The sequence below is a fragment of the Bos indicus x Bos taurus genome, chromosome 28 (genome assembly GCF_003369695.1).
Source record: "Bos indicus x Bos taurus breed Angus x Brahman F1 hybrid chromosome 28, Bos_hybrid_MaternalHap_v2.0, whole genome shotgun sequence".
In the NCBI taxonomy this organism is placed as follows: domain Eukaryota; kingdom Metazoa; phylum Chordata; class Mammalia; order Artiodactyla; family Bovidae; genus Bos; species Bos indicus x Bos taurus.
Genome location: NC_040103.1, coordinates 30,943,923 through 30,969,129, shown reverse-complemented (window position 1 = coordinate 30,969,129; position 25,207 = coordinate 30,943,923). Strand labels below are relative to the sequence as shown.

Genomic DNA, 25,207 nt, shown 5'->3' with positions numbered 1-25,207 from the left:
GCTGAACCCGTGACATCATATCACAGGTCAACCCCTGGCACGTGGTGGAAGCCTCTCAAGAGAGCTCAGTGAACTTACCAGAGACACATGAGCTCTGGACTTGGGCCCAGTGGTGAGATGACAAACCCTTATGTGCAGCTGAGATGGAGACAGGTTCATATCCTGGCTCTGCCATTTATATGTCACCTGACTTCTGGGACCCTCAGTTTGCACATCTGGAAAATGGGGACAATGCTAACCACTTGAGAGGGTGGCTGTGAGAAACATGCCTACTGCCCATCCTGTCCATGCAGTAGCAGGGAATCCTTGGTATTTAAATACCTAACACCGTGGTTCTCAAGGAAGGAGGGAAGAGCGCTAAGTAGGGTATTTTAATTGTTACAGCAACTCTGAGAGGCTCGAGGGTGTGCTGAATTTTGCCACCCTCTCATCTCCACCACCACCATCACTCTCACGGTCGTCATCTTCCGCGGCAAGGAGGACTTTGCAGATGGAACTAGAGTCACTAACAAGCTCACCTTGAAATGGAGAGATTGTCCTGGATGAGCTGGATGGGTCCCAGGAATCACGTGAACCCTGAAAAGTAGTAAAGGAAGGCAGAATGAGCTGAAGCACCAGAAGTATTCAAGGTGCCTTTGCTGGCCTTGCGACGGAGGGGTTTTGTGAAAAGGGACTAAATTTGGCCAAGAACTGGAGACCTTGAAGGAGGGCCCAGAGCCCAAGCAGAGCTGTACCCACAGATGCCACCTTGCCTTCCACATGGTGAGACCCTGAGCAGAGGATCAGCCTGGCCTAGCCTGACTCCTGACCTACAGAACCACGAGATTAAAAATGGCATGCTTTTTTAAAGTCACTCAGCGTGTGATAGTTCATTACACAGCACAGAACACTAAGACAGAAGAGTCAAGCTCAATTTTCTAGCTGAGAAACTCTGAGCTCAGACACAAAGTGAGTGGTGGACCAATCAATGTTTGAACCCAAGTCCCTCTGACTCCAGAGCCCATGCTCTCACTTCCCATTTGGCCTGTCCAGGTGAGGAAACAGGCATAAGAAGCCAGGGCACTCCCAGCACTGGCTCTACAGCATTTCAACACAGAGGAGGTAGGAATAGAACATGGGGCCCCAGAGGCCCTTGACTCATGGTCTGTCTGCATCAGCCCATCCCACCCACCACAGCCCCCAGAGTCCATGGACTCACACAGACTCTGGGGGCTTTTGGAGTCACTGCCCCTCAAAGTCTTAGGTGAAAATCTCAGCATCACTCAGCCAGCTGCGGTTGGACTCCAGGCCACAAGCTTCTCTGTGAAGAGGAGGCCTAAAGACAGCAAGCCCCAGACAGAGGCCCACAGGCACCACCTCCGGGAGACCACAGCTGCTGGGGAAGAGGCCCACGAGGGCAGGAAGAGGACTGAAGGGCCCATGGGTGGAAGGAGGATTCCTGGGGCAGGGTCATGGGACTGGGGGCCATCAGCCGGGCAGGGAGGCCTTTGCGGCCCCAACAGAATCCACTTCTGTGTCTTCATGTCTCCGATCTGTGTTCCAAATCAGAGGAAACAGTTGTCCTGTGGGCCAGATCAGACATGAAGATCAAAGATGTATTCAGTTCAGCTGACACGGAGCTTCAGAAAAAAAAAAAAATCTAACCCAAATGTTTCAGATTGTGAGGTTTCGCATTAAAAGCCAGATTTCCAACCTCTCTTGAAAAATCAGAAGCTCCGGCCACAACACACACTGCTTCCCACATGGCCGTGCTGGCTGGAGCTGAGTGGCCACCACACCTTCTGACGGGGCGTGAGTTCTGGAGCGCCACAGTCCCTACTGCCCCCTGCCGCCCTCCGCTCGCCTGCCTGTCTGCCGCCTGAAGGTACCTGAATTTCCAATCCTTTAGGCCCAACTTGGTCCCGTGACCTTACTCCTCTGCCCCTGCCCTGCCCAGTCCTGCAGGTCCCTAGGGGAAGGTGCCCAGCCTCTGTGATGTCAGCAAGGCTGGGAGATGGAGTGCAGGAGCCTCTTCCAGATCTGTCTTTGTGAACAACTGTTTCCAGCGACCCAGTCTGGCTAAGAATTTGGCAGGGGTCAAACCCCTTGATTTCCTGGTGTGGACTGACAGCACATATGGGCACCCATCCTCCCTGCCCTCATGAGCCCATGGGCACCTTGGTGCTTAATGTGGCAGTTGCACTTGGCCAAAAGGGCAACTGAGAGAGGCAGAAAAGACCCTCGCCCTCCCTCACCCCTGGGGGCAGCTGCCCACATCCGTGTGGCCCTCTGGGGAGGCCCAGCTCCCACCGCCACCACTGGGGCCACCTCCAAGGAAAGTAATCGAAACCTGCCTTGTCTTTAGCCCCCGGCCTTCGAGGGAAAGGCACTGTAACAGTTTCCGAGGCGACTCATTTTTTGCTCCCCTCATTGTGAGCTGAGATACGGGCACTGTAATGGAAGAGACAAGAAATGAGTAGCGACTAGGGGAGGGAGGTGGAAAAATTAAATTTTGCGTGATCAGCAAGGTTTCAAACAATCGCTCGCCAACTGAAGTGGGTGCCACGTCTATAAGTCATTCTGTTTTATAGACCATTAGGATCTCCAGAGAGAACCTGCATGGAGACCACTGCTTTTTGTTGAAATTAAAATGTCAGAGAAAAAGAAATAGAACAAAACAGGGAATCTGCAATTAATTACCAGGCCATAAAAATTCAATAATCAGGAGGCAGAGCAGCCGCAGGCCCAGAGGTATCAGAGCCAGCGTAACAAGAATGGAATACATTAATCTTTTCAAATTAGTTTTTTAATCTGACGGGGATATATGGTGACATGCCTCCCCTCCCCGGCTGCCCCCCACCTCCACAGGCTCCAGTCTGAAGCCAGGCTCGGGGATGGAGGCTCTGGTGTGAGCTGGGGGGTTGCCCAAACCCAGACCCCCAGACAGGAAGGAGAGTGAGGGTTTGCAGGCCAGGCCGAGCCCACAGCCCCAGTACCACCTGGTTTGGTGGAAGGGTCTCGGTGGAGGTGCCAGGAAAGCACTTCTTGGGAGTCTGGTTTCCTCTGGGTCAAAAGAGCTCACTGTGGGACCCCCCTCCCACCAGGGGGTCAGAGGGGTTAACAAATCAGGGCTGGGGGAGTAAGTGTGAAGTAGTCTCTCTGAGCTTTGGTTTTCTCCTCCAGAAAATGGGAATAATACTTTGGCCACCTGATGCGAAGAGCTGACTCACTTGAAAAGACCCTGATGCTGGGAAAGAGTGAGGCAGGAGGAGAAGGGAATGACAGAGGATGAGATGGTTTGATGGCATCACCGACTCGATGGACATGGGATTGGGTGGACTCCGGGAGTTGATGATGGACAGGGAGGCCTGGCGTGCTGCGGTTTATGGGGTCGCAAAGAGCCGGACACGACTGAGCGACTGAACTGAACTGAACCCACAAGGAGGCTGGATGATAGTGTCTGATGCTCAGTGAAACGCCCCTCGCTGTCCTGACAGGCAGTTCCGGCAGCCAGGAGCCAGAGGCTTCCCCAGCTCGGTGTTCAGAGAGCATTTATTTAGCACTTGCTGTGTGCTCAGCTGGGAGCGGGTGGTGGGGAGAGAACAGTGGCCGCAGTCCTTACCCTGGAGAATAGTCAGGTCAGAGAAACATTTATGGGGACAAGTAGAATGCAAAAGATCAAAAGGCAAGGGGAAACGCACTACCCTTCCCAGCAGGCCGCTTGCCTGGCGATGGGGAACTGGGGGGAACTGGGAGGAACTAGGAGGTCTGACTGGAACCCACCCAGCACCCAGACAACAGGCTCCTCCCGTAACCCCTCCTGGGGGGCCGCGGGCTGATTGGTTAAAGGATCAGCCCTTGGGTCTGCAAGGCGATCCCGCCCCCCACTCCTCGTGGTCTACCCGCGTGCCCGGGCTCCCACAGCTCGGGTCAGTTCTGGGCTCCGGGCCTCTTCAGTTCGCCCCGGTCTTCAGCCTCAGCCAAGCCGCCCCCGCACCAGCCCCCGAGCAAGCAGGTCTCTGAGCCTTGCTGGGCCGAGCCTCGCCTGGGAAGCTCCCTGCAGCGGAGCTTCAGTCTGCCCAGTGCGTTTTCTGAAGGGCTGGTGTCAGGGGACAGCCTTGGAGCAGCGGCCGATGGAATTTGACTCATTCAAATTGTAACACTTATAGCCCACTAAGTGCCAGGCTCTGTGTGAATCCTTCACCTGGATTTTTTCACTTCATTCCCCCACCCCCACCCCAGAGAGGTTGGGACTATTAAGAACCCCACTTTACAGAAGAGGAAATTGTGAAGCTGGGATTGCTCACCAGTTCCCTGTGTCCTGTGGTCTCTGAGCTCAGCGTCATGAACACAAGCCAGGACAGCTTCTCTCATTCGCCCACCCCGTTCGGCACACAGCCGGTGCTCTCCTCGCTATTCAGAGGCCAGTATCCCTGCATCCCTGCTGAACAGACCTGCAAGGGAGACTCACCTGCCCTCTGATGTCCCCTCTTCAAGATGTCTTCCCTCCAACCTGTGACCATAACCACGGCTGCCGTTTCTGGAGCACCTACTGTGTGCCAGGCTGTGTGCTCTAGTGTCATTAATGTTAAGATGATGGTCCCAGTTTTACACAAGGAAAAACAGAGATTCAGAGAGACTGATGGGTCCGAGATCTCACACCCAAGTCCAGCTGGCACCCAGGATTCTAGCTAAGGATATTGTCTCAGCACCCCATCAACCAGACCTGCCCCAGGGCTCCTGAACCCCTCCTATGGTTGTGTACCCCCCAGACACACACTCCTCCAACCTGACATCCTTGGTGACCTCCCCCAAGAGGCCTCCTTTGATTCTCTCAGTCACTCCCAGGGCTCCTTTAATTTCTATTATTTTGTACCTGTTACTATCCTATTATACCGACAGTCTACTCACCCACTCACATATGCCCCAAGGGGTTCTCAGAAAAAAACGGTAGCGATGAGGAAAAAGCATAGCCAGAAAGTGAAAGTGAGTCGCTCAATCCGACTCCCTGAGACCTCATGAACTGTACCTGCCAGGCTCCTACATCCATGGGATTTTCCAGGCAAGATTACTGGAGTGGGTTGCCATTTCCTTCTCCAGGGGATCTTCCCAACCCAGGGATCGAAACTGGGTCTCCTGCATTGCAGGCACACTCTTTACTATCTGAGCCACTTCAAATTTTCCTCTGGGACTTAGGCCTCTAGACCTCTGGCGTCGGAGGAAGAAACCCAAACACCCGATGTAGTGCTTCCTCCCTGCCCGGCGCAGTTGCTGAAACGGCCACCAGATGACACCAGAACCCCTCGGGCGGGGGCTTGCAGTAAGGCCATGTGGCCGCCAGATGGTGGTCGAGACCGCGGCTCCGAGGACACTGCCCCGGCAAGGCGGAGCCCCGAGGGTCCGCGGGTCTTGCGGCGGTCCCAGTAGCCCCAGCGCAAGTAACCTGGACGCCAGCTGCCTCCGGCCCGCACCATGACCCAGCCAGTGCCCCGAATCTCTGTGCCCGCTGCGCTGGCCCTGGGCTCGGCCGCACTGGGCGCTGCTTTCGCCAGCGGCCTCTTTCTGGGTGAGTAGCGCCGGCTTTCGGTATCCTAGGCAAAGGCCTCGAGGGGAGGCGGGCGGGCGCAGAAGCGAGGCTGACTGCGGCTGAGGCTAACTAACCCCTGGCACTCGAGACCCAGGCCCTGACCCGGCACCACCCCTCCCCGGCAGGGAGATGGTTCCCTCCTTGGCGATCCCGGCAAGAGAAGCGCCTGCTGCCGCCTGAGGACAGCCCCCTGTGGCAGTATCTGCTGAGCCGTTCCATACGGGAGCACCCGGCGCTGCGGAGCCTGCGGCTGGTTAGCAGGGCCGAGAGTGGGACTGGGCGCCCAGCTTGGGCTGGGAGGCACCCACGTGGCCGTGTGACCTTGGGCTGCGGCAATGTCCCTTTCTGGGCTTCCGGGCTCCCTAGGCCGGGCACAGTGAGCGTTCGGAGGGTCCGCCCTTGAGCCACGCCCACAGCCACGCCCCTGGGACTATAAACTTGGGGCGCAGAGGGGTGACTAGCAGAGCTAGTGCGACCTTCTCCTTCCTCGACGCAGCTGACCCTGGAGCAGCCACAGGGGGATTCCATGATGACCCGCGAACAGGCCCAGCTCTTGGCCAACCTGGCTCGCCTCATCAAGGCTAAGAAGGCACTGGACCTGGGTAGGCACACGGCCGGGGACACCGGGGACTGGAGTCACCGGGCTGTCATCCTACTCTGGTCTGAGCCTGTCCGTGTCCATTTTCCCAGGCACTTTCACAGGCTACTCAGCCCTAGCGTTGGCCTTGGCCCTTCCCCCGGCTGGGTGCGTGGTGACCTGCGAGGTGGACGCAGGGCCCCCCGAGCTGGGGCGTCCCCTGTGGAGGCAGGTAAGTGTCCCACACCTGAACCCTCGTCAGGTCCCTGGAGCCCAACCACTCCCAGCTCCAGGAGAAGGGACATGCTGACTCTGACCCCACTCCTGCAGGCTGAAGAGGAGCACAAAATCGACCTTCGGTTGAAGCCCGCCCTGGAGACCCTGGGTGAGCAACGGAGTGGAAAGGGCCTGGGCGCCATTTCCCTAATGGGACCACTCGGCGTGAGCCAGTGACCCGGTCCGCCAGGCGGGCTTGGGCGTGACAGCCCCCCGCCACCCAGTCCGCGGCCACACGCAGGGTGGCAGGCCAGCGCCCTCGAGTACCTGAATGGCCACAGCGCCTGGGCCGGCCTGGGCGGGGGCTGCTGGCTGCTGGGGCCTGCGGACTCAGCCACCTCTGCCCCTCCTCCCCCGCAAGACGAGCTCCTGGCCGCAGGTGAGGCCGGCACCTTTGACGTCGCTGTGGTGGACGCCGATAAGGAAAACTGTACCGCCTACTATGAGCGGTGTCTGCAGCTGCTGCGACCCGGAGGTGTCCTCGCTGTGCTCAGTGTAAGGGGCAGCCCCCGGGGGGTAGAAGAGACCCTCTTGGCCTGGGTCCATCTTTTCCTCAGGCTTCTCCTCGCCGTTGCTCCAAAGCCCTGCCCAGAACAGTCACTTAAGCTCCTCCCCCAGGGATTCCAGCTGAGTTCCCGGGCTTTCCATTCTGCCCTGCTCAGGTCCGAGGTCTCCAGCTCTCGCCCCGCCTCCTGCTCAGGCTCCCCAGGCCCCGCCCCCACGATGCCCCGTCCCTCCGCAGGTCCTGTGTCAAGGAGAGGTGTTGCAGCCTAAACCACAGGACAAGGCGGCCCAGTGTGTACGAAACCTGAACGAGCGCATTCTGCGGGATGCCAGGGTCCACATCAGCCTCCTGCCCCTGGGCGACGGCCTCACCTTAGCCTTCAAGATCTAGGGCTGGTCCCTAGTGAGTGGCATCAAGGGAGGGGCCCTGAGAACCCAGCCATTACACGCCTGCTTTGAATCTGACAATAAAGTGAGGCCTGGGACACGATCTTCTTGTGCTTCAGTGGTGCAGGGAGGGAAAGCCACTTCTTCGCCAAAAGGGAACCTTTGGCCAGACATTCATCCCCTCCCTGGCATACTCCAGAGGACCCGCTGGCACTAGGGGGCTGTGGCCTGACCACAGGAGCTTCCAGCTGACTGGAGGCAAGATACTAAGTTTTAACTGACCCACCCACATGTAACTAACTGGTTAGAAACCCCAGATCCCTGTGGAGATTTACCTCCAGGGGACCGAAGGGCTGGAAGATTGGTAGAGGCCTCTTGGACTCCCTCTTTACATCTCTTCCTAAGAGAAGCAAACGAGTGAAGTTACTGTTCACTGAAGCTAGGACACTAGTGGAGAACAAACTGGCATCTGGCGGCAGGAAAGGGGCCTCGCACTGGGTACTGTTGTAGGCTACACCAATTCTGCTGGCCACGGGCCCACGTCCTCACAAAACCATCTGGCTTCACCTGTGCAGTGGAGGCCATAGTCACCACCACCTGGGACCAGGCCCCTTGACTGAGGACCTCAGTGTTGACTGGAGTATATACATTCTGTCCTCCCCAGAAGTCCTGGGAACATGAGACATGGGATCAGTGGCCAGAGGTGTGAAGCAGACAGTCCAACAGGTAGGAAGCAATTTTTAACAAGTTCCCCAGAGGGAGACAAAGAGAATGTTAGGTTTTCTTTAAGCCTATGTAAGCTGAGGGTGGGGAGGGGAGGGGAGGTGCTTCATTCTTCTGGTTTAAACCTGTTTACACCTCCCCAGTCTGTAGGAAGATCTTACCTCTACACCAGAAATGAAGATCAGGCTCATATATGAAGTGTTCTTTCCACTAAAACTGCCTCAGGCTTCAGGCAGAAATAGCATCAGCCTAGAATACAATTAGGTTTTGCCACCACAGTAGCCCTGAAGTAGAAGGAAACCTGGAAGAGGCCAGAACCAAGGCCACAGGAGCCCCATGAGCTCACAGCTGACAACTTTCATAACCCTTTGGCGTCTCGGATATACCCTGCATTTCAGACAACCCTCAGGAACCTGGTTGAAAACCTGTTTCCCTCTCTCCCGATCATAAAAGCATACTAGGATGCACATGAGTGAACAGGTCCATTCTACTCTTAAGTACAGACACTTTCACACCTAGCTTGCAGACATCTTTTCTTGTTTTCCTTCCTTCCTAGCTACAGGTCCTGCATGACTCAAAATAGACTGGTTCAAATCCCAACTTACTACCATTAAGTGTGTCTTATACAGTGGGGCACTCCAGCCAGTCCCTTAGGACAAACAGTAAAATCAGAGGGATCTTTGTGCCCCACATTCCATCTGTGTGGACAGCTTATCTGGGTTTCTCTTACCGATTCTTCTTGACCTAGAAATTTTCAGCATGTATCACTTTTGGATAATGAGTCCAAGTACTACATTTTCTTATTTGTTCTCTGTCTACAAACTATGCCACAGATCTAGTATTATGAATGTGTTGAACAAAACTCTTCTCTAACCTTCAATGATACTGTTCCAACTCTCCTCCCATCAAAACTCCCCCTTCCTACTTTTCCAACCAGAATCATCTATTAATTGCTATCATTCAGTTCAAGTTCAGATTAAGGCCAATGGCCACCTAGCTTGAAGCCACTCTGCTCACAAACTTAGGCCCAAGCTTTTCAGTGTCTACCTGGAAAGAAATGAGTTAGACCTCTCACTGGGGCCCATACAGACTGTCTGGGTACTGACACTGTCTACTCCCTATTCCACTTCCCTATACCCAGTCCCATCCCACCTAATGAGGGCCTGGATCATTTCCATAGCAGTAGCCCAAAGGGGTATGGTGTGTATATACAACCTTCAGCACCATCCCTTCATTTCTCTTCATCACTTACTCACTAATCCTTCCTGGAGTTATTAAGGATCCAATGTAATTTTATACAAATTTACAAACTGAAGACATGAAGTCATCTATATTCTTATTTTACTGTAGTCTAAACATTTTATGGAGTTATTCTCGGGTCAGAGGACTCTGTGGCACATATTTATAAAAAGAGCAAAATAAATGCTCACTGGAAAAATAAAGTACTAGCTAGATATCCTACCAGGAATATTTGACCCTAGCTGCCAAGTTTTTAACTCTGCAAATACTTGGAGTCATTAATAACGTATACTCATTTTATTCATAATTTGTAATGTTTCAGGATACCAAAAGTAGTTCTAATGATGGTTGAATATAACAAAAAATTTTAACCTTAAGACATCCACTGATCCATCTCATTCAACGGCAATATTCAACGTTAAAAGGAGCATAAAAACAAACATGCACACAGCTGCACAGTTTTCATAAATGTCTATTTCATTATTGGTGGGTAGCGCATTTAACAGTTAAATACATTTAAATAATGTATAGGTGACTGCATGACTGCAGTATTGGTAACTAGATAGACAACCAATTGAACTAGAAACCAGCTAACAAGTAACTGTCTAAATATTTAAAATACAGCTCTTGTTTAGATCATCCTTTGTTTTGATCACCTTCGGGGGGTGGGGTGGGGGAAGCCTGCTGGTCACACTGGAAATATATTAAGGCCAAATCTTCTGATACCCATTTCCAGAGGTTTCTTTCAGCTGAATTAAGCCTCCAATTCCAGGGCAAGCCCAAGTTTGTGGCCTCCAGCATTAATGCTCTTCCCGTCTACCAGGGCAGACAGTGTAAGCTTCACACCTGTAAACAAAAGCAGACAACCATCATGTACCTGCAACACCTCATGGGAGTCAGCAGTCACCTCACAGCCTGTCACTTTTTCTCAGCTTGTCAGCTGACCTACAGTGCCAACCACCAGAGGGCACTTGGGATACCTGATAGACCAGGCAATTCATTTGGCACGATCCTGAGCAAGGAAAGCATCAAGTCACAGAGCATAAAAATGTTAATAAAGCTCAAACAGGAAAAAAAAAAACCAACTCAAAATAGCTCTAGAAAACACAATCATGTTCAATGCACTATCCAGACTAAAAGACAATTTGGACCCCAGGAAAGGAAAAGCTACAATTAAGACACATTCTGGGACAAGTAGGGAGATGTGCACATTGACTATATATTAGGTATTATTTTAAACTGTTCATTTCTTTACCTATGAAAACAGTGCTGTAGTTATGATGTCTTTAAAGCGATGCAGTTAAAAATGTCTTACTCTCATATGTATGCTAGGGCTGGTGTGTCTGTATGTTTGCAAAATATACATTTAATTTGTAAGAATATGTGGGTAAAAAAAAGAGACAAGGATTATGTATACAGACAAGGAGAGAGAACACACAGTAAATGTTAGTAACTGGTCAGTGTAGGGAAGATGAGTGTTCATGGCACCATTCTTTTCTTCAGGTTTCAGAGTAGTCAAAGTATGGGGGAAAGGCTGCAAGTGCTTCAGAACCTTGCTAATCAAATGCTGGTTCAAGAGCCAGTGACACCGGCATCACCTAAGAGCGTGTTAGAAAGACAGAACCCCATGCCCCAGATCTATGGATTCTAGTAAGATTCCCAAAGTGATTCAGGCACCTTATTAGAGAAGTACTGCTCTGGAAAACAAGCAAGGCTCCAATTATTATGTAAAGTAAATGAGACTCTAGAGATCAAACAACCAAAGCAATGAGTGAACAATGACTGGAGAAATAAAAATTACTACAAGGCATTTCAGGCACAAGTCAAGAAAGTAAGTAACCAGTCTTGTGCTATGAAGGACAATGTTGGCATGCTAAACCATTTAGGGAAATGTCGTCATAGCTACAACTTCCAAATAGCCCAGCATTAAACAAAAAAAAGAATAAAATATTATAGCAAAAGGTAAACATGTGTTCATTGTACTTCTGTCAATTCTTCAGTATGTCTGCAAGGTTTACAAAAGAAGCTAAGAAATGAAAAGTGATTTTGAAAATACTATCAGAACAATCCTTAAAACTTACCAGGCCTCAGAGTCTGAGTATAGCCCACTCCAATTAAACTAGAGTTGTTGACTTTTGCCTAAGATAAAATGCAAAAACAAACGTAAGACAAATTTTTGAATGGAGAGACAAAGGCCCTAGGTATTTTCCTATCATGCAATCATGACATGTTCACTTTTCCATGTGAGATAATAGTTTAATATTGTATTAAGTTAAGCAAAAACCTTTTCATACTGTTCAAGGCAAGAATACCGAACTGGTTTGCCGTTCCCTTCTCCAGTGGACTACATTTTGTCAAAACTCTGCCATAACCTGTCCATCTTGGGTGGCCCTACATGGCATGGCTCATAGTTTTCTTGAGCTAGACAAGGCTGTTGTGGTCCATGTGATCAGTTTGACTAGTTTTCTGTGATTGTGGTTTTCATTCTGTCTGCCCTCTGATGGATAAGGATAAGAGGCTTATGGAAGCTTCCTGATAGGAGACTGACTGAGGGGGGAAACTGGGTTTTGTTCTGATGGGTGGGCCATGTTCAGTAAATCTTTAATCCAATTTTCTACTGATGGGCGGGGCTGCGTTCCCTCCCTGTTGCTTGACCTAGGCCAAACTATGGTGGAGGTGATGATGTGAGAGTTGGACTCTAAAGAAAGCTGAGTGCCGAAGAATTGATGCTTTTGAACTGTGGTGCTGGAGAAGACTCTTGAGCGTCCTAAGGACTGCAAGGAGATCCAACCAGTCCATCCTAAAGGAAATCAGTCCTGAATATTCATTGGAAGGACTGATGCTGAAGCTCCAATACTTCAGCCACCGATGTGAAGAACTGACTCATAGGGAAAGACCCTGATGCTGGGAAAGACTGAAGTCGGGAGAAGAGGACAACACAGGACGAGATGGTTGGATGGCATCACCAACGTGATGGACATGAGTTTCAGTAGGCTCCAGGAGTTGGTGATGGAGAGGGAAGCCTGGCGTGCTGCAGTCCATGGGGTTGCAAAGCCGGACACAACAAAGCAATTGAACTGAACTGAACTGAAGCAAAAATCAGGCCCCACTTAATTCTTATCTACTAAACTCAAATTGTCAGCAGGACACAAAACTCTTGCTATCTTTGAGGACCCTAAATTGTCTACAGAGCTCAAAATCCTAAGTACTTGCATAAAAATTGTTCTTGCTGAATCTAACACAACAAAACCACACCAGAATGTGAGTAATGGAAGTTTACCAGGCTAACTACACAACATGACATACACATCACCTTCACGATATGGCGTGTGTATAAATTTGTGACTATGACACACACCACTTTTAAGGGTCTTCCTTAAGAATCTAAACCATGCATGTTCTAAATCTCCGAATGATAAGCACTTCCTCTGAAGAAACAGACTGACTACAACTTCTTTACCTCACTTTCCTACACCTCTCATGAACAAACCTGGGTCCTGGCTGCATGTAACTAGACTGTGCTTCAGAAGATATTCTGACGGAGCACTGCTGACCAGTCCAGATCCCTACCCTCCCTGTACAATTCCACTATTTTAGGATTTTAGTCACAGACTTTCAAAGGCTACGAGGAATTCTGGAGAGCAAGACATGGTCAGAAGCTTCTAGCTCCATTCTTTCCCATTTCTAAGACCATTAAGCCACACCAGAGGCCTATGGCTGTAATGGGATCATCTCATCCCAATCTCCATGGCCTAGGCTGCCTAGGCAGGTACCTTTGCTCTTCAGCATTTTGAGCGCTATGGAAACAAAAAGGTAGCAACAAGCAGAGCTTGACATACAGGCAAAAATCACATAAACGACACTTGTGCTCACTTGGCGCTATAGCCAAGTCTTCACGAGCCTCCGATGACCACGTGAGTTAGTTATCTAAGGCAGAGATGCGCACAAGTAACCATCTTGCACCAAACGAATCAAGGGTGCTGAGTAGTTCAGTCACGTCCAACTGTTTGTGACCCTGTGAACTGCAGCCCGCCCAGCTCCTCAGTCCACGGAATTTTTCTAGGTAAGAATACTGGAGTGGGTTGCCCTTCCCTTCTTCAGAGGGTCTTCACAACCCAGGGGTCAAACTTGCGTCTCCTGCATTAGCAGGCGATTCTTTACCACTGCGCCTCTTGGGAAGCCTGCCAAACAAATCAAGAGCCCAGACAATAAAACAGCTCCTACTATTTCAGGAATCAACCACAAAACTGATGGAGCATTATGCAAGGCTTCAAGGGTGATGCTTGATTATAGTAACAGCAGCACAACTTAGGTGGGATATGCTAAATACATTTCCAAATTAATCCTCAGAAGTCATTCACTGAAACACAAGTCCCAAGCTGCATTCTTCCCATTTTAGACTGAAAGTTGCATCTTCTGCTGGTATTGAACCTGTGAGGGTGCCAGAAACATACATTTGAAAAGAACAGCAATGCAGCTACCACAGTATAGTGTGGATCCTGAGGGTTTTACTGCTAAGGTGTAGTTAGAAACAGAGAAGGGGAAAATAAATGAATCACTGTTTTGCCAATGGGAAAAGCATTCTGGGTGCTTCTCATTCTCTCTGATAACAACTCTGCTAAGAAACAAGAATGGGGTTAAAACTTAATTACCTAAACTATTAAAACATATTGTCCCCAGGAATGAAGATCATTTTATGTAACAGAAGTAACTCTCATGAAGGTTTAATTCTCATTCCAGCAAAAACAGTGCCTGACCTGTAACCAACCAACACACAGAATAGTTACTGATCTGCCTGACATTGGAGCCGGTGCTGCATACCCTCAGACACTGCACTCCCTCCTACCACAATCCACTATGACTGAAGGAAGAAACAGCAGAAAATGTCCAAGGACAGGACTAGGGTGGCCATGCAACTCAATTAACCTGAGGGAAAGGGGAGGAAGTTTCTGTAGGACTTCCAGTGCTAACGCTGGGATAGTCCCAGGCAAAGCAAAATGAGCTACCTGGACACCCTAGACAGGAGGGAAACTGAAAGACTTGCATGTCCAGTCCTGGACTATCCTTACTTCCTTCCCTCCCTAGCAGTGGACTAAGTCCTTCTCCTCTCCAAGCTTTAGCTTTTTCACCTGCAAAACAGCATGTGTACTACTGGCTGCTGAGATCAAATCAGAAGATATTTTGTAAACCATTAAAGTCAGACACAAAGTAACATAATACTATTAGTTCCCAGCAAGAATGAGAACTGCCCAGGGCCCAAAACATTGGCTTCCCTGGGCCTGGACAGGATTGGGGCTCACAGTTATCATCTATAGTATTTCAGTGGGCTTCCCAGGTGGCTCAGACGGTAAAGAATCTGCCTGCAATGCAGGAGTTCTGGGTTTAATTCCTGGGTCGGGAAGATGCCCTCGAGAAAGGAACGGCAACAGTATTCTTGCCTGGAGAATCCCATGGACAAAGGGCCTGACGGGCTACAGTCCACGGGGTCGAAGAGGGTCAGACACGAATGAGCGACCAACAGTTTCACTTTTCGTACTACTTCAGTAGCTTGGAGGTTAATTAAAACACACTCCTGTGGCCTGGATAGCAAACATCTAACACTATCTCCACAGAACACCAGCATTCCAAGCTCTAATCTCAATCTGTGTATAAACTGTGGTTCACAATTACAATTTCCAACCACAGTTACAATTTTCAACACAATCTAATAGACCCAAAGATTAAGTCCCACAATGAAAATCCCATTCTAAGCCCACAAGAGTACTTACAGAAATGGAAGCAGTGGGATCCAGTTGATATTTAGCTGCAATTCCAAAGCGAGTGCAGTTGGTTCCTGATGTCCAAGCAAGGTTTACTGAAGTGTCAAGATCTTCACATACTTTCTGATAAATTGATCCTCCAAATTCTGTACCATCATTGCTATGAGATATTTTAAATTAGTCAATCTAGACCAGACGACGTAATAATGTCTAAGGCACATGGCTGACACTATAGCATTACATTTAAATAGAAGCCATTGCTTACATGGGTCTCTAGTGTTTCACTAAAAACTTTCAAGTTTTAAAAACATGAATTGGTCAAATAAATCATGGTATATCCATTCAGCAGAATTACCACGCAGCCACGAACAATCACTAAGAATACATAACACGAACAATCACTAAGAATACATAACGCTACAGGAAAATGATCGTGATACATGAACGTAGTGCAGAAGGTTATGAAACAGTCTTTCTGGCATGTATTTTATATACACACATATAAAAAGGTGAAACATCAAAGCATTAATAGTTAACAAAAATTATATATCTAGGTGGTGGGATTATGGACAATTCTGGTTTTCTTCTTTTACTTCTGTTACATACCAATGCATCATTTTTGTAAGGGAAAGAATTCTTTAAGTCCTTTCCACATATCCATTTACTTTGGGTTAAGAAAAAACTCTATACACTTTAGGCAATCCTGTCAAACGAGCACCTTACGCATCACAGACAATCACATGGAAGCACCAGTACAATCGGCAGAATCTTAGCTTTTTTCCCTGGCCACACTGTGCAGCTCGTGGCATCTCAGTTCCCCGCCCAGGGACTGAACTCAGGCCATGGCACTGAAAGCGCCAAATTCTAACCAGTAGACCACCAAGGAGAACCCGTCTTAGCCTCTTCCAAAACTCCCAAGCACATCAAGCCTCATGTGAAATGAACATTTACTTTACTCTCTCAGCAAAAAAATTCAGAGTAACATTTTTATACAAAGTAACATTTCTATACACTTCTGAGAGGGCACTCAAGAAATGCCCAAAGATGATCTTTTTTGGACATCAACACCACTCTGAGGTCCCACATCATAATATCCCAAAAAAGAAATACTCACACATTAGTGTGTAGCTGGAAGTCCCCAGTCCTGTAGCCCACTGCAAAGTTATTCCTTGTCAGCTTTGATTTGGCACTGTCAAAGGTCATCTGGTACCCAGCAAGCCAGCCCTCATAACCGAAGACAGCCGAACCATGGATTGCAGGCCCAGCAAAATCAAAGTCAACATCACAACCGAGGTTTATACATTCCCTCTTGTAAGAAGACTTGATTTTACCACTTTTCTTTCTAGAAAAAGAACAAACTGACTTAAAACTGATGCCAGTAAAAACAGATTTATAGACAGAGGGTACAAAATAGATTTAAATCAATCTCACTATAATGGGGAGTAGAGACATACTTCATTGTTTTATTGAAGTTCACTTTATAGTACTTCCCCACACACACGAAAATTAAGGGTTTACAGCAACCCTGCATCAAGCAAATCTGTTGGTGTTTTTTCCAACAGCATCTGTTCGCTTTGTGCCTCTGTGTCACGTTTTGGTAATTCTCACATTTCAAACATTTTTATTATTACTATCTTTGTAACAGTGATCTGTGGTCACTGATCTTTTGATGTTACTACTGAAGGCTCAGACGAAGGTTGGCATTTTAAGTATTTTTTAATTAAGGTATCAGTTCAGTCACTCAGTCACGTCTGACTCTTTGCGACCCCATGGACTGCAGCATGCCAGGCTTTCTTCAAACTCAAGTCCATCAAGTCAGTGATGCCATCCAAATTAAGGTATGTATATTGTTTTTCCCCCAACATAATGCTATTTTACACTTACTAGTCAATATTCTAGTGTAAATGCAAGTTTTATATGCACTGGGAAACTAGAAAATCTGGAAGACTTGCTTTTTCACAATATTCACTTTACTACGATGATCTGGAACCAAACTTCCAATATCTCTAAGGTATGCCTCCAAACAGGTAGCAAGATAATCATAAGAGGCTAAAAAAAGAAAAAAAAAACCCACAGCTCAATGAACTAAAAGCCAAAGGCACTTGGGGTGACTAGACTGCCACCACTATAGGAAGAATGCTTTGCAGAGCTGCTATCAGTCACAAAAACCTATTAAAAAAAAATGTTCATTCCAAGTTAGCGCCACAGTGATAAAAGGCAAATAGCTGAAGGCAAGCCAAGAACCATACTGCTCATGCTCCAAAGGCAAAAACAGAAACTTGCCAACACACGGCACCTGAATGTGTACCTTCCTTAAATACACCAAAGAAAGCTTTAAACTTAAAGCAGATAAAAATGCCCATGCTTACCCTGTGTTTGGTGAAAAGGTGGTATCAAATGTCAGTTTCAAACCTTGGCAAATCTATTTCAAGAGAAAAACAATTTTTTTTCAGTTTATTTCCTTTTTGAAACACAAAAATAAAATAATTAATACTAAAGCACATTTTCAAAATGTTACCTGGTCTTCAATAGCGATTTCTGTTCCCAGAGTGTTATCAGTGTTCCACTTTTCTGTGAAAGTCAGACCATACTCACACCATTTATATTTGGTCTCCAAGGTCCCAGTAACTTTACCAGTGTCTGTATTAGATGAACCAGATGTTGAGAATTCCTAACAAGACAATAAAAAAGTTCAGAAACTTTCTTGTAAGCCTACAATAATATACTTTCTAACTTACACAAATCCACTGAAACCCTTAGTAATTCACTAATACCTTTTTCTAGCTTCCCAAACACTCCTAACCCTCTGCTACTGAGTAAATACAAGAATGACAAACTAGCCTGTTAATTACTGACTACCATCTTGTTACTGCTGACATTTTCAACCAACGAATCAAAAGTTACTGGAATATGATTCTCAAGTGAACAACAAACTATAAAGTTTTTAAGGAAATTTCTGCTTAAGTGATTCTGAGTTTCAAAAAAAAAAAAAAATCAGTGCGGGGAGAGGGATAGTGAATGGGTATTTTAGAACTGCTTCCAATCTACCCAATATTCAATGAAACACTAAATAGGTCAGTATGGCTAATCATAGACTCCCTCCATTAAAATCAGTTTACACACAATTTACTATGAAATGGTCCCTGAAAACCCCTAAAAGGAAAAGCACTCCACTGAAAGAATCTATGACACAAAGTTTTTAATTCTTTGGTAACCTCAATATTCGGTTTTTCTGACATAGTCTTCTTCAGGTTCTACGTCTTTCCAATCATCTTTCACATTTTCAATAAAAAAAAAATTGGTGGCAGGAAATTCCTTGTAACTGGTTCATATCATCCATAATATGAACTATACTCTGTAGAACAGATAATCAGTAAAGAAAAATCTGTGCAGTGACTGATTTAAAATATATCACATAATCTTCTGTTTGTAGCAAATATAAATAACTTGCCAATCCCTAACTGTATACCAACTGAAAAGGAAGGTATAAAATGGAAAGAGCTTATCTGAAATTTAAAATCTGCTACAGATAATCCAGAAATCTAATCTTTATGAGCTCAGTATACAGGCAAGCAGTTGAACTCTTCCAAGATAAAATATTAAAATGCCTTGAGGGTTCTAATTTGACTACCAATGTTATACTCTATATGGGAAAGCCAAATTTAAAAATGGCTGATAATAAACTTTTTAGAGATAAGAAGAGAATTTCAACCTGAAATTGTGATACTTGCAGAATGCGGAAATATCCAAAACTATATCCATAGGAGAAAAGACCAATCATCTTTCACTTACAAAACATCAATTGTGTAACTGCTGCTCTGCAGTGACACAGACTCAATTCCTTAGGTCATATATACTACATAAGAGTCTTACATACTATCTCCTGAAATTACATGCTTTCGTCAATAGAAACTGAGTTAAAGCTTGGCACTCAATGCCCATAGTAAAATGCACCAGATTGTGTTAGCAAGAACACTGGATATAAAATTAGGAGTCCTGATATCAAGTTCTGGCTGGCATTTACTAAATGAGTAACACTACGGAAGACACTTTTCCGGGTCTCAGTTACCACAACTTTAAAAAGTTTAAACCTCCTACCTCTGGAGGATTAAATGGGTCTGATTTTGTCAAAGTTTTGCATATTTTCATGTGCTCTACACAAAAGGATATTAAAAAGCAGAGACATTACTTTGTCAACAAAGGTCCGTCTGGTCAAGGCTATGGTTTTTCCAGTGCTCATGTATGGATGTGAGAGTTGGACGCTAAAGAAAGCTGAGTGCAGAAGAATTGATCCTTTTGAACTGTGGTGTTGGAGAAGACTCTTGAGAGCCCCTTGGATTGCAGGAGATCCAACCAGTCCATCCTAAAGATCAGTCCTGGGTGTTCACTGGAAGGACTGATGTTGAAGCTGAAACTCCCAATAGTTTGGCCACCTGATGTAATGAGCTGACTCATTTGAAAAGACCCTGATGCTGGGAAAGAGTGAGGGCAGGAGGAAAAGGGGACGACAGAGGATGAGATGGTTGGAGGGCATCATTGACTCAACTGACATGGGTTTGGGTGGACTCCGGGAGTTGGTGATGGACAGGGAGGCCTGGTGTGCTGCAGTTCATGGGGTCGCAAAGAGTCGGACACGACTGAACTGAACACAAAAGGAATGATTAAAACAATATAAAATATATGGAGCTGTGTTCTAACAGATACTTGAAATGTAAGTATGTATGAAATATCTATTCTTAACCCTGAGTGACAATGATTAATGATTCTTGAGGTCCCACCCAATAGCCCATAGACTGAGCTATGTCTATATGTATATTCATGCTGAGTACATGTCTAGGAGTGCTCAAGACATAAAATGAAGATCACACTATGATCTGGGACCAGAATTGGGTCAGATGACACCACCAGTAGAGCTTATATCTTTCACTCCTCATGAAGACACTTAGGCGTCTACATTCTGGGGTAACCTAGACATCTTTGCAATGCAGGTGAGAAAACAGAACCAGGCATTAATGGGACTACTTGGGGCCAGGTACCTATTTTAAGATCAGTATGTTTTTGAATTACATACATTAAATGTAAATTAAAACATACTGTATCTCATCAGGCTTCTCTAAACCCTTCATGTTCTTAAGTCTAATTTCATAAAATTCCTGTCCACAATAAGCCTTTCTTTTCAAACAAAGATTTTGATTTATTAAACAATCTAGTACTAGATATACTGCTCTGATTATTCCCCAGTTTAAAGTTGATTTTGTCCCTTCAGCCAGCAAGTAAAATTTTAAACACTAGAACTGAATCTTCTACTTTTTTTAAGAAGGGCTTTTGTGTTTCAGTAACTTGTTTAAAAGGGGCCAACAAGTTAGAAGAGTGAACACACACAAACACCAAGTCACTGCTTTCTGTAACCTGTTCCCCTGGGCTAGTAAGTCACTCACCCACACTGAATACTCAGGCTTCCTTTCTGACCAAAGAAACCAAACAGATGTGGCCAATATAAAACCCCAGAAATCCAAATCTAGGCATTAAGAAACTACAAAATTATTAATTTACGTAAATACCAATTGCATACATTAAGGGAGTTAACTACAGAAAGAATTTATCTAAATAAATAACATTCAATATGCACACACTATACCCATCCCCTAAAGAATCTCAAAAAATTTTAGGAGAAAAAAAAATTGCATAAAATTTAATTTTACTTTACTCTCTTTGAGGGAGTTTGTTAAGCAGAATTAAGACATACAAATATCAAAATATTAACCTCTTTAAAAATACTCAAATTTAAGACTCTCTAAATTCACAAAATACAACTGGAAATTTCCCCCCAAGGAGGGCTGCTAGATTATGACCATTATATAAATAATCAGTACACCCAAATTAAGAGTTATTGAATATTTTTATGCCCAGGACTCTTAAGTATTTTTCCTTTTTTCAAAAGATATTTATTTATCTATTCATTTGCCTGTGTTGCGTCTCAGCTGCAGCATACAACATCCTCTTTTTGGTTACAGCATGCAGAATCCTTTAATTGTACCATGTGGGATCTAGTTCCCTGACCAGGGATCAAACCCAGGCCCCCTGCACTGCAGACATGAAGTTTCAGCCATTGGACCATCATGAAGTCCCCCTGAAGGCTTTTCAAAGGTATTAAATGGGCTACAAAAAAGTTTAACAAGTTTCCTACCTTCAAGCTTGCAATCTTACTGAGTAAACAGAATACCACAAGACTAAGTGTCTTTTCTGAATTTCTTGTGCATGGCTAAACACATGAAAATCAGAAATCATATCTAAAGCCAAAATAAATCAAGATAAAATTCTCTTAAAATGAAATTATCTTTTGCCTCTTCTTTAAAATAAAATGGGTAGACATCTTTCAGTTATGACTATTTTATGTGTTGAAGTTACATAAAAGTTTGTCAGAACTTATCAAATGCCCAACACTCACCACGCCGCTGCACGACTTTGTTTTCACATCCAGTTTCACCAACCCAAAACCTTCAAGTAGAAAGCAAAGAAGAACAAAATGATTCTTTTGTACAAAAAGATGCATACCAATGGCTGACTCTACATTAAAAAAGAAAAAGTTCACATATTTACAGGAAGATAAATGTGTGTTAATACACAGTATCTAAATGAAAACAATTTTTATTATTCTATAAACTAACATGCAAAGGACAGAACATCTCCAGGAAGCTCTGCCTAGTGTGTCAATGTGTATTTGGCACCCATCCTCAAAAAGGCTTTCAAATCATTTTTAACAAAGCATGTACTAAAGAAAGCTTTTCAAACCTAAATATCAGATCAGACAATCGATTCAATTTAAATACGAGAATTGTCAACAACTTATAATACAGGCATTTACAACATTTGTCCTAAAGGCATACTGCATTTTGGGATTAATAATCTAAACAACTTCAAAAAGAGCTAAAAGGATAGGGAGGGTGGGGTATGAAACAAAATCTTCAAGAAAATCCAAATTTATTTGAAAAACCCCATAATCCTTCAGAAGTCACCACCATAAAAGCCAAAAACAGTAAAAAAAAAAAAAAAAAAAAACAAACACATAATTCTAGTCAACCAAGGCCTAAACTGTATCATTCAAAGTAAATAAAAGCATAATTTTTTTTTTTTCCCTTAAAGGTAAATTTCTTGAACTAAAGAATGAAAAAATGGAGAAAACTGGGATGGAGGGGGAATGTAGACTCTTATGGTACTCTTTCACCAGGAAAGTTATCTGAAGAAATTATTCATTTCACCAAGCAGTACAAACTTACACATTTTCTAGAATTTTTTAAACAGTTCTTACCAAATCCTTTGTTGAATATATCTCTGGCAGCTTTGCCAAGGTCAGCATATGATGGAGGAATACACATTGCTGGTGGAAAGAAACATTCCTGTGTTAATGTCCTTGTTCTCCCAGTCTGCCCAAAAACTAGCTTAGGACCCACTGCTATCATTAAATCCAAGCAGGCCAACTTGGTTTTTGAAATCACTAGAAGCTACAATAAAACGACAATAAAACTCCATAAGCGAGATATCAGCACCAAAGGCTTATTTCTAAAATGGATAATAACAGTTAAGTAACTATACAAACTTGAGAAACTCCCTCCAGACTTTCTATTCCTAAATTTTCAGTGTTTATAACCTCACTTCCTAGGAAGGGACTAGTACAAAAAATCGAACACATACACATATATACCTATACGTAAAGATGTATCTGCCCAAATTCACTGGAATGGGCCAATTTAACCAAATGAGTTAAAATAAAATACTAACACATGTCCCCTTCCCTCCCCCATTTATCCTTTAGTATCCACACTGAGGCCAAAGCAATATTCTAGAATGGAAAGAGAAAAGTAATTCACATTTGGGCAACCTAAACACTGGAACTTAAAAAAATGCAGCTATATATGTTTAACTCAAGCTTCTGCATCAACTAAACATCCAATACACTTTAAACATATTAATATGACACTCAAGTCCTCGGCCAATGCTATGAGGCTTAAGGGCAAGCAATCTGAGCTCGCCACACCAGCTCATTCATTCTACACAGCGCGTCCACGCCCTTAGGAGCACATGTAATGACCTTGCGCTCTCAGAAGGGTGGTTACTACTTCCTCTAAAAAAGTGACCGGCCCAATCCTCCAAAGGCTGAATCTGACAAATAACTTTTTGCTTCTGAGTTCATCAAATGCACGTCCAAAAACTGAAGGTGAATGGGGCCACAGACCAACTCCCCAGGCCTAGTCCCCCTACCCAAAATACGTGCCACTCACACCCTCCTCCGCAGAGCCAGGGAAGTCAGACAGTGGACTGGCTACCGAAAGGGGTGAGTTTACAAGCCCTTGGAAAGCATACAAGGAAAGAAGCTGCGGTTTTCTGGTCAACAGGCTTCGGCTGCCGGGACACCGGCGCCCCACCCCGCAGAGAACCCCGCTCGACTTACGCCGCGCGCAGTTCTGTCCGTAGGTCGCCATGGCGAGGCCGTGGGGAGAGGTGATCTGAGGGAGGGACAAGAAGTGCGGTCAGCGGGGGTCAAAAGCGAATCAAGGGGCCAGAAGGGGGTCTCAGATATCGGGAAAAGGGGCCGCGGGGCAGCGCGGCCATCTTAGGGAGTCAGGGCCGACCCCGAGTCCGACTCAGGCGTCTTGCTTGGCCGCCAGGGCCTAGGCCCAGGGTCCGAGTGAGGCGGGCGTGGTGGTACCTGGTGGTCTCCGGGGGGGAAGGGAAGGCGCCGCTGCCGCTCCGCTAGCAGCTGAGGCCGTTCAGTTCGCTCGGCGTCGGGCTGCAGCTGCCGCGGCTGGAGGGCGAAGTGAAGGAGACACCGTTCCGCCCGCCGCAACCCTGTCCTCCCCCCGCCAGGACCCTGCCGCTGCCCCTGGGGCTGCCCGCCGCGCCTGTCCCCGCAGCGCCGCCCCCTGCTCACTCCAACCTGCTCCGAAACGACCACGCGTCCCGAGCGCACCCGTTCCCCTGGGGTGGGCCGCCTCGGTCCCTCAGCGGGGGCCGGAAAAGTAAAAGCTGCCGGACCTTGGGTCAGGCAGCGACGAGGGCAGCCCCAGAGTCGAGGGGGCGGGGAACGGCGGAGGCAGCGCGGGGGGTAACGCGCGGCGGGGGATGGGGTGGAGGCCCCGCGCGCGCACGTCACGGGCAGGGCGGGGCGTCAGGCGCGTGCCTGCGCTGGGCTCGGCGCGACTGGGCGCGGCTGCATAGCCCCCGGTCACGTACATCTCTCCAACTCCCTTTCTCCCCTGTAGATCGCACACCCTGCAGAGCCAATCCCTAGTCTAGGAAGGAGTCAGCTGAGCACTACCTCTTTTACACTGTGCGTGTGCAGCGTGCGCTTCTGAAAAACCCTGTATGTCTCCTGGCCCAGGGAGAAAGGAGTGGAGCACAGGCGCACCTCCTGCTCCTCGGGCACTCCCTACTTCGTCCTGCCTCCCACCACGGTGTAATTGCCCTGCTGAGCAGGACTCGGCCTGAGGAGCTCTCTTGGGCTGCCCCTCCCTGAACAAACTTGAGCATGTCTCGGGGTGCCCCGCCTTGCCTCGATCCCCCGCCCCCACCCGGGCTAAGGCCCTAGGGTTCCTTTTCTGCCGCCTCTGTCCGGGTTAGAGGTAAGATTGCCTTACACGCTCAGAGCACTGAAGAGGTTTTAATGAGTCAATCCTGCTGGAAATTTTAGGAAACACGTTGACCAAGCATTAGAACGCTGCACACAAGTTCACTGGGTGTGCAAGAAGAGAACCAAGGGAATAAGAAAATGAGCCGTCTAATGCGATGTAAGTAGAGTCAGCTTAAGCTTCGGAATCTATTGCCAATATCAGCAATTTATCCCCTCTGTACCCCAGCTTCTTTTAAGTTTAAATGAGATGAAGTGGCCTTTAATAGCCATTAACAACCATAGACTATGAGCAAACCGTTTTTTCCTTCCCGGACTCTGGCTCTGAGAGTCACCTCTGCTCAAATGCTGCCAAGGTTCCATATCCTCCTAAACCAGGAAAAAAGGATAATTAGATAGGCTTCCACAATGCAAACCTGAATAAAAAGCTGCAGGCTGTGATTTCCCTCCCAGAGCAACCCCAGCCAGCAATCTTGCTTCGTCGTGGTTGGGATTACTCATTGTAAAGTGTTAGAAGAAGGTAAGAGTCTTTGCTGGTAAGAGTTGAAGCA

The 25,207-nt window shown here is 46.7% G+C and overlaps 2 protein-coding genes across 2 annotated transcripts; one reads left to right on the top strand and one right to left on the bottom strand.

The window, feature by feature from the left end:
* The first annotated feature begins 5,335 nt into the window (after positions 1 to 5,335).
* On the top strand, positions 5,336 to 7,413 carry COMTD1 (catechol-O-methyltransferase domain containing 1). Its single transcript, XM_027530479.1, has 7 exons — positions 5,336 to 5,545; positions 5,692 to 5,819; positions 6,063 to 6,168; positions 6,257 to 6,375; positions 6,474 to 6,528; positions 6,781 to 6,914; positions 7,162 to 7,413. Exons 1-7 carry the CDS (start codon positions 5,452 to 5,454, stop codon positions 7,312 to 7,314), a joined length of 789 nt encoding a protein of 262 aa, XP_027386280.1. The 5' UTR covers positions 5,336 to 5,451; the 3' UTR covers positions 7,315 to 7,413.
* Positions 7,414 to 9,554: 2,141 nt separating this feature from the next.
* On the bottom strand, positions 9,555 to 23,889 carry VDAC2 (voltage dependent anion channel 2). The gene is made up of 10 exons (XM_027530478.1): positions 23,739 to 23,889; positions 23,481 to 23,535; positions 22,341 to 22,409; positions 21,480 to 21,529; positions 17,550 to 17,702; positions 17,401 to 17,453; positions 16,146 to 16,373; positions 15,041 to 15,191; positions 11,354 to 11,411; positions 9,555 to 10,118 (listed from the first exon to the last, which is right to left on the bottom strand). The coding sequence occupies exons 2-10, from the start codon at positions 23,509 to 23,511 to the stop codon at positions 10,027 to 10,029; spliced, it is 885 nt and encodes a 294-aa protein (XP_027386279.1). The 5' UTR covers positions 23,512 to 23,535; positions 23,739 to 23,889; the 3' UTR covers positions 9,555 to 10,026.
* Positions 23,890 to 25,207: the final 1,318 nt, after the last annotated feature.